This window comes from Xylaria bambusicola (assembly GCF_022495145.1).
Source record: "Xylaria bambusicola strain CBS 139988 unplaced genomic scaffold F5B22scaffold_79, whole genome shotgun sequence".
Lineage (NCBI taxonomy): Eukaryota > Fungi > Ascomycota > Sordariomycetes > Xylariales > Xylariaceae > Xylaria > Xylaria bambusicola.
In genome coordinates this window covers 27,998-40,329 of record NW_025953632.1, presented here as the reverse complement: position 1 = coordinate 40,329, position 12,332 = coordinate 27,998, and the positions used below count along the sequence as shown (strand labels likewise).

Genomic DNA, 12,332 nt, shown 5'->3' with positions numbered 1-12,332 from the left:
GGCAACTAGTCAAGTTTTCACGGTGCTCGTATGTACTGGTAGGTACCTAGTTATTTTTTACGATGCCTGGATAGGCTTGGTCACTCAGCGAGGTAGCCTTGTCTTGTGCCCGTAGAGTCAGTCATATTGAGCAATATGGAATTGCCAATCTCCTGTTGAAACGGCTGGGTCGGTAAGAATAAATTGTCAGATGCACAGGAGGTTTTGTAAGAGAATGTGTAACGTGTAGTGTAATTCCGCTAATGACACTGGTGTTTGCTTAGTATCTTAGCTGCGGTTCTAGCATATATGCCGAGCGTAACAATACAAGACCGGAGGATGGAAATGTGGGGAAATAAAAGGTATTAAGGGAGAAAACAGACAGCTGTTTGCGAAGAATTTACGATCTTTTGACGTATCAAAGCGGCAGCTAGAAATAAATTAGGTAGTGGACGTCAGTGAGCGGGAGCGAGGTTCGGAGAGCCTCAACAAAGGATCCCCTCTGCGAGTCTTGGCTCCGTCTTTTTTTTAATACTCTCTTTTCCTGTTCTGGCAGCTGATTAATGCAGAACCCATAGCGGCTACGCCAACGGCAAGATCACGGTCGTTCTTTGAAGACCGTCATATGTGAAGACTGTTTTCTCGTATTAGCACTGAACGGAGAATAATTTAGTTGGTACTGTAGCATAGTGCACTAACAGTATGGATGATGGAGAGACCGAAGTACATAGTAAAAAGAAGAAAAGGCAGGAAAAAGTACGTCAGAACCGAAAAGGGTAATAGAGCCGGTTTTTTTTTTGTGAAGAGTAAAATAAGAAGGAGAAGAAAAAGCAGAATTGCTCTATGACTGGCTATTACCTACAACTCTACGGTACGCTCTGTCATTATTGGTATCCTGGTTAAATGGTTGTCGCTAGAGTCAGTTGTCCAGGGACTGGAAGGATCTGGAGAAAGAAAGCTGACAGGACAGGGGTCTAGACTGTGGCAGCAGATCTAGTCCGAAGAGGGAAAAAATGTAGAAATTGGAAAAAGTTTGGCGGAATGGGGCTTGCTGCATGGAAGGTTTCTAGAAGTTTTCTCCATACGGTTGGATCCTTGTCGGTGGGGTCGAGACCCTTGATCCTTTGATGATGCCTGTACAATACTGACTTGACTGACTGTACACAGGTCTGACAGGTTTGATTGTCAAACAACGTCTGTGGATTGCGAATTATGGACTGTGGGACATTGAACACGTAGGTTCCGGATATATATTACGAGGCGTAACTATAATAGAAACTAATTATTCTCCCAACTGAGCCGGCAGTAAGTTGAATGGATACATCTTTTCAGCTTGACTTTAACTTGACGCCGCAACACGGGAAAAGGTGATGAGAAAATTTTGTTAGGACACAGAAAAGTAGTCATACACACTCACACACATTCCCACAGCCGAGTCCTGCATTCCTTGGCTTGGGTTAGCGATGGATTGGAGTGAAGGAGGGCGACTACATATGGTATGCAAGGAATTTGCAAGTCACGTTGGATGCATTACTAATGATGAAGGATCATCGCAATACTGTAGATAACGTACCTAACATAGGAGGAAACTGACCGCACGCGCAATATCACCGTGCCATCTGTGATTGAGTGCATAGTAATATCCGTAGTACCATCGTTTCTCGTAATGCAACATCTTGCCATGTATTTTTGACAACTGGCCGTTGTATTAAGACTGAACACGGTGTCACTTCTACACTAATTGTTCTCATGGTGATGGATTTGGACATCATGACCTAGCTAGCTGAGGTTGCACCAGTACGCCACCAGCATCAATCAACATGAGATTGCTCCGAGGAGCGGAACAAACAAGTTCACAACAAACATCACTTATATGCCGTATGCACATACGACCAACTATACAGTCCTAAGGAGGCACTCTAGAACCGTTATCGGACGCCTCGCCCTGCGAGCTCCGTGAGGCGGCTGCATACGCGTACCGGTAATTAAGATGCAGATGCAGATGCAGGCCAACAGACCAGACCAGGTCAGGTCAATGGAAAACTTGAATCTTTGGAGCTACTGGGACATCAAGCTGGCATGGTTCGACAAGGTATGATGAGTAGGGTGGCGAGGCTCATTGTATTCCAGGACGCCTGCAGCCAATTGGCCTCAAGATACTGCGTAGTTCATCGACCAACCCCTACCACAAAGTAAGACATACATAATAAAGCATATATACGAGAGTGAATATATAACCTACACAATAGTGTACAAGCTCGGGTTGTTTTTCTATTCACGTTCGACGCGGTGGCGATCCCTTCGTATAATCTCTTATAAAACAGGTTTCGAGTACAAAAGTAGCCCTTCCTCTCTACACTAGCGTAGCTGAAAAGGGAATTGAGTTTATTGATGATGCAGAATGACAGGCGATGAATGGATGGAGTGGATGAGATAGGGCACCCCCTGTCTGCCCCTGCAAGCCGACAGTTCCTCGGGGGTGTGCCTGGATATCGCCTAGGTAGGTAGGGAACTAGGATTGAAGCCAGAAGAAATAAAAAAGAAGCAGAATACCTACGAAGTAAGGGTACACCGCACAGAACCGCACTAAAGAATTACACTAACGGGCCACACATCTTTCTGCAGGGATTATTTGGTCTTCTAATTGTTCCAGAAAACTTCTATCGGGGTCCGATATGTACTCTATATGTATGGCGTGTTGTGTGCTGTGGCCAGTTTCTTTTTGGACAACTACCTATCTACAGTACAAGTTTACACCAGCGTAGACTACCGGTAGATCGCAGCAAATGGGGATAATTACTATGATTGATTTATTCATGTGTAAATAGAAATACGCCGAATTTCAATGTGTGCGTAACTAACTAAAAGGAATCTCAAGAAATGTCAAGGTGTCACAGCTACCTACGAAGTAAGTACCTAGTTACTCATAAACATCACCAACCATATCTAGGTATGTTGCCAATATTGATGCTGTTATTGTACGCGCGCATGCACCAATGCTGTGCAAGCCCGCTAACCAGGTCTATCCAGGTCTTGAGCAAATTGATATATAATCATAAAAATAATAGACGCTGTACATGTAAGATGCGAGTGAGAAAAGCCCCCGCGTTGTTCCGCTTTTCTTTTCCTGTCTCTTTGTCGTGTGCTCTTTGATTAGGTAAGAACCAGGACGACATTTTGGACAACGTGATGATCTATCGTCCGGCTTGGGGGTCCACAACATTTGCTTCAGACCAATTCATGTCAGACTAGGTGAACCTAGACAGCGATCCCCTATACGTGCAGATGTATTGTGTAGCGTAGTCCTACATCCTGTTTCTGTATTCTTGTAACAGATATCCTTGCCATACCGTAGGGAGGAAGGTAGTGTACATGTACCTATGCTCTCATTTTGATTATCTCCAGCGAAGGTAGTATACATAACGCAATGTATGTAAGATGCAGTTGGAGGATGCGATAGGAAAAGAAGACACGGACTGAATGTAGTGTACGAAGGTAAGCCAAGGGCTGCAGACAGAGAACCCCTTGACACGACCTATTAACGCGTCCCTTCAAGTCGTTGCCGCCAAAACTTGCCCTGAAAAGAGACACATTATTCGGCAAGGCCACAGACATGTGTGGTGGGTTTATTTTATTTAATATTCGCCGTCCAAGGACCTGCTGCATGCAGTAAATCAACCTGTATGTATTACCACGCTGCGGTAAAAGTTATATAGACGGAACAAGTAGGTAGTCTCCACCTTCCCCTGAACAATACCTACCTCCCTCCTACACTGGCGTCCTTCTCCGAGTGTTGTAGACAAAGACGAGGCAAGGCAAGGCAAGGCAATGCCGGGCTCAGTAGAAACAATCTGTTACAGCATGGTAGGACAACACGTCATGAAGCGTATCCACTGATATTTACTTGGTGTGCCCAGGGTTATGTGGATGGCTCTGCAACAGAACCCCATACCTCTAACCCTGCTAGTGATGTAGTGTCATGTTTTTGACAACCACCATTACTGGCTTGGATCGTGGAATTTCGGTATGAGAGTCCTGCTGTAGATGTTGCGGCAGATACCAGTATGTAAGTGTTCTTGTGTGTACTGAAGTGCCTACCGCCTACTACTACATGTACATGTAGTATGGTAGCGCACCTATGTACTATGTAGGTAGTGGGTGCTGAATAAAAAAAGAAGACGAGCAGAAGACTAACCTGACTTGGAAAGCCACTCGTCCTCTTTCCACCCACCAAACCCGCAACGCTTGACCTTCTTAAATAGATGCCCTTTAATTCATAAATGCTTGTGTATACCTCATTCAGTCGGTTGGTAGGTAGTGAAAAGTGTCAGGTAGGTACATAAGTATATACCTAATTAGGTACCTTAGGTAGGTAGTACTAGGTAAGTACTAGGTAGGCAGATATACCGGGCAACTACTTACCCTAGGTACCTACATCTACATATGGATGTAGGTACCTACTGTGCCTAGGCCAAGGTACGCCAACCAGATCCAGACCAGACCTGGTTATGTGCACTAATTACAGTGGTGTAGTGCCCGTCGCCTGGTACCTGGTGCTTATCCCCCCCCAAAACTAATCCCTTTTCAATTCTCTAATACACGCCTGTACCTCAGATTTACAATCGGCCCTGGCAACACTTTCACTCCTCTCGCCCTCTCATCTTTTCATCCTCGCTCCATCCATCATCCTCACCCCTCTGTCTTTACTGTTTATGGCCAAGTGTCTCCGACCCTCTCTCGCTCTCACTTTCTCGCCAATCTTTACCACACCCCGCCCCTCCATTGTACTGTGCAAACTGTAGGTACCGTAGTGTACTCTTGGTAATACACATAAGTAGACAGACCGACAGATCTGAAGACAAGACAAGACAAGACCAGACCAGACCAGACAGCCAGACAGACGGCTAGTTCCATACCCCAAGCCTTCTGCTGACTGGCACCGCATAAATTGTTGTTATTTTTCGATCCTTATTACTCGATCACGGCTTCACACCCTCTGTCTGCGCTACCTCCCATTCGCACAAACGCCTCGACAGTACATCCGAGGTAATCTCACATTGAAATTATTCTCACCCGCCGAGTTGCAGGCAGACCAGCCCAGCGATCCTTCCCGCGCCGCCTTCTTGCCTCGCCGTCAGCCTGTCTTACTTATATCACTGCTACACAGCCAGACAGATAGCTAACCGCCGACTGCCATCCACCACTGCTTCTGAGCCCCGGTTCCTTGCTACCTGCTTCTTTGAAGGACATCCACTCTTCCAGCACTATCCCCAGGCTGCCCGCGCTTCCTCGCTTGGCTTACCTAACGTAGCATTCCTTCCGCGCCCCAAAAGACGGCGAAATGAGCCAATATTAACCTCGTATCGCCAACGCTTTCTTCTTGCAAAGGTATCAAATAAATTATTACAACATTCTGTGTCGACTGTGAGCTGCGACACTCGCCGTATCTGTCTTCGCTGCTCCCCTACATACTACGCCAACTGCGCGTGCTGTCGTAGTTCTGCGACTGTTGTCGCTCGACTCGCTTGAACTTCACTTGGCACAACTCCAGCCCCTCTCGCTCCCACTCCCGGGCCCCATATTGCGCCGCGCATAGCTTATCAGCAATCTGAAGTCATCACTTCGCTGCAGCTCAACGGCACTGTTTCGCATTATTTATCGCTTCCACTATGGCTTCCGAAAAGCCGTCCGTTCTAATAATCGGCGGTCTGGGTTACATTGGGCGGTTCCTGGCTAAACATGTTCATGACAACAACCTAGCGTCTGAGTTGCGACTGGTTGACAAAGTGCTCCCTCAGCTAGCATGGTTAGCCCCCGAATTTGAGACGGCGTGCTCAGCGGCAAATTTCGTGCAAGCTGATGCCAGCAGAGAACGTAAGTTGCCCATAAAAACCTAGCTCCTCTGGTAGGCCACCTGTAGGTACAGAGAGTTACTTACTAACTGATGTTCTTGGCTATTGTGCAGAAGCCCTCGCCCGCATATTCGACAGACCCGACGGAAAGCAATGGGATTACGTTTTCAACTGTGGCGGCGAGACGAGGTATTCTCAAGAGGATGAGGTCTATAAAGTCCGGTCCTTGGGCTTGGCGCTAGCAGTTGGCAAAGAGGCGGCGAAACGAGGCGTAAAGTGCTTCGTAGAGTTAAGTACGGGCATGGTTTACAAGCCAAATTCGTCACCCAGCAAAGAAGGCGATAAGCTTAAGCCGTGGAGCAAGATCGCTACCTACAAAGCTCAAGCTGAGCAAGAATTGGCTAAGATTGAGGGGTAAGTACTAATTTTTGGAGAACGATAATGCTAGGTAAGAGTGCACTGACAGACGGACTGATGGCTTGATGATACAGGCTGAATCTTGTTATTGTACGATTACCCCACGTATACGGCCCCTATGCGTCGCAATGGGTTGCGACCGCCCTCTGCTTAGCCCGCGTATATCAGGCCCTCGAAGAAGAGATGAAATACTTGTGGACAAAAGATTTGCGTACCAACACGGTCCATATCGACGATGTCACGCGAGCGCTGTGGTCTGTGGTTTCATGGTACGACTCTGGTAAACCCAACTGGGACGCCAAAACGATGGGCAATATCCCGATCTTCAACGTGGTTGACAAAGGGGTCACGACGCAGGGCAAAGTAGCCGGCATTGTGGATGAGATATTTGGTATCAAGGGAGAATTCCAAGGCCAACTTTTGAGTAACTTTGCGCGTCTGAACATGGACAGCGTGGTGGACGATATCAACGACGATGTGCTTGGTCCTTGGGCAGATCTTCTTGCCGAAGCCGGAATCACGAGACCGGGCCCGTTAACTCCCTTTATGGAAAAGGAGCTCCTGAAGGACACGGATCTCAGTATGGATGGTAGTCGACTCGAGACAGTTGTCGGGTTCCAGTACCAGAAGCCTGTTCTCACCAAGGATCTTGTACTGGAAGTCATTGACAGTTACAAGAGGATGAAATGGTGGCCGTAAACTGGACACAGGGTTGCAGAGTTATGTTGACGACAACGACAGTTCTGCTCTTACACCGCGACTTCAGGTACTCCTGATGAGAGGATCTAGACACGCCCTCCGGGGCTGCGACGAAGTATATTCAACAAACGACTCGACGACTGGACGGCCTACGTTTCCATATCGGATAGACTTTGGCGGCTCCTTACTCTTTTTCATGGTTTACATCTTCCCTTGTCATGCCCTGTTTTAAATGGACAGGGGTTTGTGCAGAAAATGGCGACAGTGTATGAATAGGATATCCTTTCTTTTTGTTTTCCGATCCCATCCTCCCCAACAGATCACGCCTCTACACTTACACACATGCATGCTCTTTTCGTCGCAGGCCTAGTCTAGCAGGCGTTTACCAGGGGGCGGTCTAACGCAAGTGTCTACACTGGACATAAGGGAGTCTATCGGATTTGCTTTTTTCCCCCACATTTTGCCTGGGGTTTGATGAGCACAGTTCTTAGAACTGAATGGTATTCTTTTTTCTTGCTTGGCATAATCCGTGTATGCCCTCATTCTAACTACCTACCTACCTACCTACCTACACCCACCTTAATGGCCTGGTCCCATGAGGTTTTGTTCCAGCCAATCTTAACTAATACCAAAACTCCTCGTTTACGCTCTGCTAGCCGTGATTGAAACTCCAGTAGCCCGGTCCCGTATCGTGTACTCTTGATTTGGCGTTACGCAGCATATCATTCTCAAAGTGATTGAAGGAAGGTAGGTATTGCTCACTTTACAATTCCCTCACATCTTGAACTGCTTAGTCATATCATAATTCACCCAGGTGGGGGAGGCGCATAGTAGATTCCTCGGCTGCACAATCGACACCTGCCTCTGCCTGCCCATAACTGCAGGACATACAGTAGGTACTGTACAGTACCTTCACGCCTACCTATATATAGAACAGTTGGCTGATAATGTCCAGCTCGGAAGAGTCGATTTTTAACCTAGGTAGCGGATATAGGCTACCGGGCGGTAGTGGGTACCTACATTATGATTTCATCATAGATAGGTACTCCGTACTCTTTCCCTTAGGTACTTAGATACTTAGGTACTTAGGTCAGCTCAACCCCGCAATGGGCCCAGCTTCTTGCTTGCTTGTGACGGTGACGCACAGCACAGGGCTGTATGGTACTGGTGCCTGATCTGATCTTCACGAGACAGACAGGATAGACCTCGGCCGTTTACCTAAGCTAACTCACCCTACCCAAGCGAGAAGAGAAGGTAGCTACAGTTCGACTTATCTAACACTCGTTGTTTTAGCTTGTGATCAATTGGCTGCTCTGCCCTCAGACTACCTGCCTAGGTACTATCTGTTTCTTATTTGGTCCGCCAGTTTAAGAGGACTGTATATAGCAGGTCTGTCTGTCTGTCTGTCTGTCTGTCCGTCCGCCTATCTGTCTCTCTGTCTGTATTTTCGCTCTGGTCTATATACATTGCCCGCCTACATTGATTAGGAGTAGGTCATCTTCTTTCCCGGCACCCACCCCGCCTCAAGTACATTCCCTCTTGTCGAAAAGCACGTGTGGTTTTTTTCATACACGTGCGAGAAATATCGGTCCGGGACTCGACTTGTCTCAGATCTCAGACCTCAGCTCTCGTTTACCATTAGTCTATCTATTGACAGTAGGGCAGAGAGAAAATCAACGCAATGGCGGCCCCGGCTTCGAAGACTGTCACCAACTTAAATGGCACATGGGTTTTGGTGAGTTTGTTCCGGCCGTGTGAAGTGCCGTCTCTATTACTACCCGAGCTTGCTTTTCGTGCAAAGACTGGGTTCGCGATATAATTTCTTAGCTTATCCATTTATTTATATGCCTATGTGTCCATCTTCTCAGTGAGCCCAACACATCGCGCACATCGATATCGCTCCATGAACATGCTTTGTCCGCGCCATTTCCCCCCTTTGTGTCCGACACACACACAACCCTCCGCTGCCGCATTCCATTGCGAAAGCGATTACGCTTTTACAGACAACTCCTTCGGCTCTCGTACCTACCTATCTATACCCCGAATTAACCAATTAGCTCTCTCTTGTCGTCCCCCCTTCCCTTTGACGGATCGAAGTTCAATCAACGCAAACTCCAAAGCTAACTCCACTATTAACAGAACAAAACCCTCTCAGACCCAACAGACCCAGCCCTGTCCCTCCAAGGCGTAGGCTGGCTACTCCGCAAAGGCATCAGCGCAGCAACAGTGACAATAGTCGTAAAACAATATCCTGATCCAGAGACCAGCACAACGACCATCGATATCGATCAATCAGCCTCAGGTGTAACATCCACTAAAGAGCTGCGCCGACTAGACTGGAACTCGCGCGAGCACAAAGATTTCCTCTTCGGACGCGTGCACGGACGATCGAAGTATATCACTCTCTCCGAGCTAAAAGCGCTCATCAGTCCCGAGGGAGAAGCGCGCAAGGAGAAATGGGTTGAGAATGACTTTCTCGCGGAGGATTGGCTGGAAACTGACGGAGAAGAAGGGAAACTTGTGTTGAGCCATGTAGTTGCCGATGCCGGCTGGTTCGCGACGCAAGTTTGGGGGTTTCAGGATGTGGGAGGCGAGAGACGGTATGTGAGGAACGTGGTGGTTGCCAAGGAGGATACGTTTGTGAACTTTAAGATGATATATGATTTTGTTTCGGAGTAGGTAAAGGGGAAGGTGAGAGTATGTATAGAAAGAAACATGAGAGGAGAGAGGTAGAAAGGAGAGAGCTGGAGGATCGAATTGATGGGACACATATCAACGTGTAAACGGGTGGAGTTGGTCGACGCGTAATAAAGCAGGTATATATACGCTCTGGAGAGACAGAGAGAAGGGCAGATAGATAGACAGGCTGATAGGATGAGGCGGTCCAGATGGTATATAATACAAAAAGGGGCATCATCAGATGATATAGCGCAGAAATGAAATAAACGATTTGTGTAATTTAGATATGGTTATTTCTCAATACGAATCGGTTATAGTATCCAAATCAAGCACGACAACACATATCATCGTCTTTCCTAGTATTGAAGACTAGTTGTTCTTGTGATTTAACCCCGTGTTCTATCCTTTTGGCGTGAATTCATTAGTCTCCATAGTGGGAATGTTGAAACCCCAGCTCTAGCTAGCTAAAATGCACATTCATTAATATACGCCCAAGCCCAACCAGCAGATCCTTTTCATATGCTCTATTTGTAAAAGCAGCAGCCTTCAAGGTCCCTTCCAATAAACGCCATTCTTGTAGTTGAAGACAATTATCACTAGGTTCTGTGCCCGCTTTCTTGTTTGTTTGATGCTGAGAGCGGCCAAGTCAGAACCTACCTACCTCCCTGGGTAAATACGCAATTTCACCCTCTACTCACCGATTATCGCAAAATGGGTGCAATAACACACTCAGGTATCAATGGCGGAAACAGACGGAACCCCCCGCACAAATCCATCCCGGATTACGCAGGTCTTCTCTTCACAAACTCCTCAAGATCCGACTTCGTCGCGACGCCGAGGACAAATCTCCTATCCTCATCCGTGACGACAGCAAACTCCTGCTTCTGGTCCTGTGAGTCTCCGACGCCCTCGAAGAAGGCTTCAAGCTGCTCCAGCGGGGTCTCGAGTGTGATGACAGTGTACCGTCTTCCCTTGCGCTGGAAGCGCACCATTGCGCGCGACAATGGGTCTCCAGGCTTGACGGCGCCCGAATCGAGCTGTGCTTGCAACGACGGGATCGAGATGTACCCCAGCAGACCGCGCGTCTCCGAGTCGACGATGGTGAGATGCGTGTATTCGCGCTCGAAGGCCGAGACGAGGGCTAGGGAGATGGGGTCGTTGGGATTTAGGGAGAGTGCGGCTGGGGGTTCGAGGTCTTGGACCGTGGCCTGGCGATTACATACATGTACTGTTAGCTCTGTTGGCTCGCGCTATGGGAACTAGTCTCGAAGGGAATTGCCATAAATAGATAGGCAAGGTAGGAGGCGCTTGAGAGTTGTGAAAGACAATGGAGACGAGGGTTTGCTTACCCCACGATAGCGCGATGACCATTTCGAAATAAAGGGCTCGCTCTGTAGCGATGAGGGTCCAATGTGTGGTTTCTGCATTGCGTGGGCCATGGCTGTGTTATTCTCCGGCGTCAATGTCGGACGAGCTTGGCTTGGTATGGCTTGGTCGGGCGTTGGTCGGAATAGTTCAGTCTCAGTCGTACAAACGGGCTCGAACTGATACCTAGCCTAGATCCAAGTGTCTTATCAAAACTGGCGCTAGATGGAGTGGCAGTAGGAGCTTGTTTTCCTATTCACAACTTCCTTTCCCCCCTATGTTTTCGACCAATGGCTCTCTGCAGTGGATCTATAGAGTCGTCCTGTGGATTTCTGTGGTTTGGTGGCCTGTTGAGGCTGACTTGTCTGGTTCCTGCGAGGTGGAATGAAAGATATCTTGATGGAGGTGGGGCGAGTGAACTTTCTTGCCGCATGAAGCCACCGGCGGCTCAAAGCGGGGGTACCTTGTGCAGTTACTCGGTACAATAGTGTACCTACACCTGGGCATACATAGTAGTACATAAGCATCATGAGTTGGCTGTACATAATCAGAGAGACAAGAGTATCGAAATGTATCGTAATCAATCCCCGTGACGCTAGAATATAACTCGTAGACATAGATTTTCAAATGTGTAAAATAACGCAGTCTAATCCAGGGACGATTGCACCTGTGGATTATATATCTCGACCATATGATGCAAGACTTCTGAAATCCTGTCATATTTATGGAACTATGTAAGAAGTCCATGGCCCAATCAGAAGATGAGAAATGCGAAGTAGCCATTCCCAGGCCTCTGAGACGCAGTGGAGGGCGGTGGAGTCACTGGGGAACTGAAGCTACTACATACACTACATGCCTGTACATGGATATGGATATATTACTTTAGGGTAGCTTAAGTAGGTAGGTATGTGTCTGTTATGTGCTAGCAAGCTCTTCCCGCTGACAAGCTCCATCTGTAGCTGCCCCACCAACGTCACTCTTGTATTTACTTACCTACCTACCTACCTACGAAGTACCGAGTGTAAGCCCTCATGTCCCATGTCCAGGTCGTGATAATGAAGCTTTTTATGTAAGAAATGCCATGCTCGAACACCCGTTAAGCTCGAGGTTGGCCATAGCTAATAAGATCTCTAATATAAAAATAACGAATGAAACGAACTGTTTAGAAGCCTCCCAATCTTGTAACGAAAAGGAGGTGATTAGGACCTCTTTTGCTAGTTGAGTCACTGTACAGAAACGGTACCTCATTCTTCGAGATGCAGGAGCCGGTAAATCCGGGAGCATCGCTGGATGGAGGCACTGCTACTACGCATTTGCCTAGCTACTCCCCCCGACTCGTCA

General features: G+C 47.7%; 3 protein-coding genes across 3 annotated transcripts; 2 read left to right on the top strand and 1 right to left on the bottom strand.

The window, feature by feature from the left end:
* The first annotated feature begins 5,347 nt into the window (after positions 1-5,347).
* F5B22DRAFT_536953 (NAD(P)-binding protein) lies at positions 5,348-7,184 on the top strand. The gene is made up of 3 exons (XM_047972795.1): positions 5,348-5,853; positions 5,945-6,245; positions 6,323-7,184. The coding sequence occupies exons 1-3, from the start codon at positions 5,649-5,651 to the stop codon at positions 6,945-6,947; spliced, it is 1,131 nt and encodes a 376-aa protein (XP_047825345.1). The 5' UTR covers positions 5,348-5,648; the 3' UTR covers positions 6,948-7,184.
* A 921-nt stretch (positions 7,185-8,105) lies between these two features.
* On the top strand, positions 8,106-9,982 carry F5B22DRAFT_537032 (uncharacterized protein). Its single transcript, XM_047972796.1, has 3 exons — positions 8,106-8,356; positions 8,613-8,682; positions 9,087-9,982. The coding sequence occupies exons 2-3, from the start codon at positions 8,629-8,631 to the stop codon at positions 9,624-9,626; spliced, it is 594 nt and encodes a 197-aa protein (XP_047825344.1). The 5' UTR covers positions 8,106-8,356; positions 8,613-8,628; the 3' UTR covers positions 9,627-9,982.
* On the bottom strand, positions 9,911-11,678 carry F5B22DRAFT_628902 (uncharacterized protein). Its single transcript, XM_047976450.1, has 2 exons — positions 10,976-11,678; positions 9,911-10,834 (listed from the first exon to the last, which is right to left on the bottom strand). The coding sequence occupies exons 1-2, from the start codon at positions 11,063-11,065 to the stop codon at positions 10,409-10,411; spliced, it is 516 nt and encodes a 171-aa protein (XP_047825343.1). The 5' UTR covers positions 11,066-11,678; the 3' UTR covers positions 9,911-10,408.
* Between the last annotated feature and the right edge of the window lie 654 nt (positions 11,679-12,332).

Bases quoted from the DNA above. Each gene is read 5' to 3' on its own strand.
- F5B22DRAFT_537032 (XM_047972796.1), top strand. From the start codon at position 8,629: ATGGCGGCCCCGGCTTCGAAGACTGTCACCAACTTAAATGGCACATGG. The intron at 8,683-9,086 runs GTGAGTTTGTTC...CACTATTAACAG, and splicing joins TAAATGGCACATGGGTTTTG to AACAAAACCCTCTCAGACCC.
- F5B22DRAFT_536953 (XM_047972795.1), top strand. From the start codon at position 5,649: ATGGCTTCCGAAAAGCCGTCCGTTCTAATAATCGGCGGTCTGGGTTAC. The intron at 5,854-5,944 runs GTAAGTTGCCCA...GCTATTGTGCAG, and splicing joins AGCTGATGCCAGCAGAGAAC to AAGCCCTCGCCCGCATATTC. The intron at 6,246-6,322 runs GTAAGTACTAAT...TTGATGATACAG, and splicing joins GAATTGGCTAAGATTGAGGG to GCTGAATCTTGTTATTGTAC.
- F5B22DRAFT_628902 (XM_047976450.1), bottom strand. From the start codon at position 11,065: ATGGCCCACGCAATGCAGAAACCACACATTGGACCCTCATCGCTACAG. The intron at 10,835-10,975 runs GTAAGCAAACCC...TGTAATCGCCAG, and splicing joins GGTCATCGCGCTATCGTGGG to GCCACGGTCCAAGACCTCGA.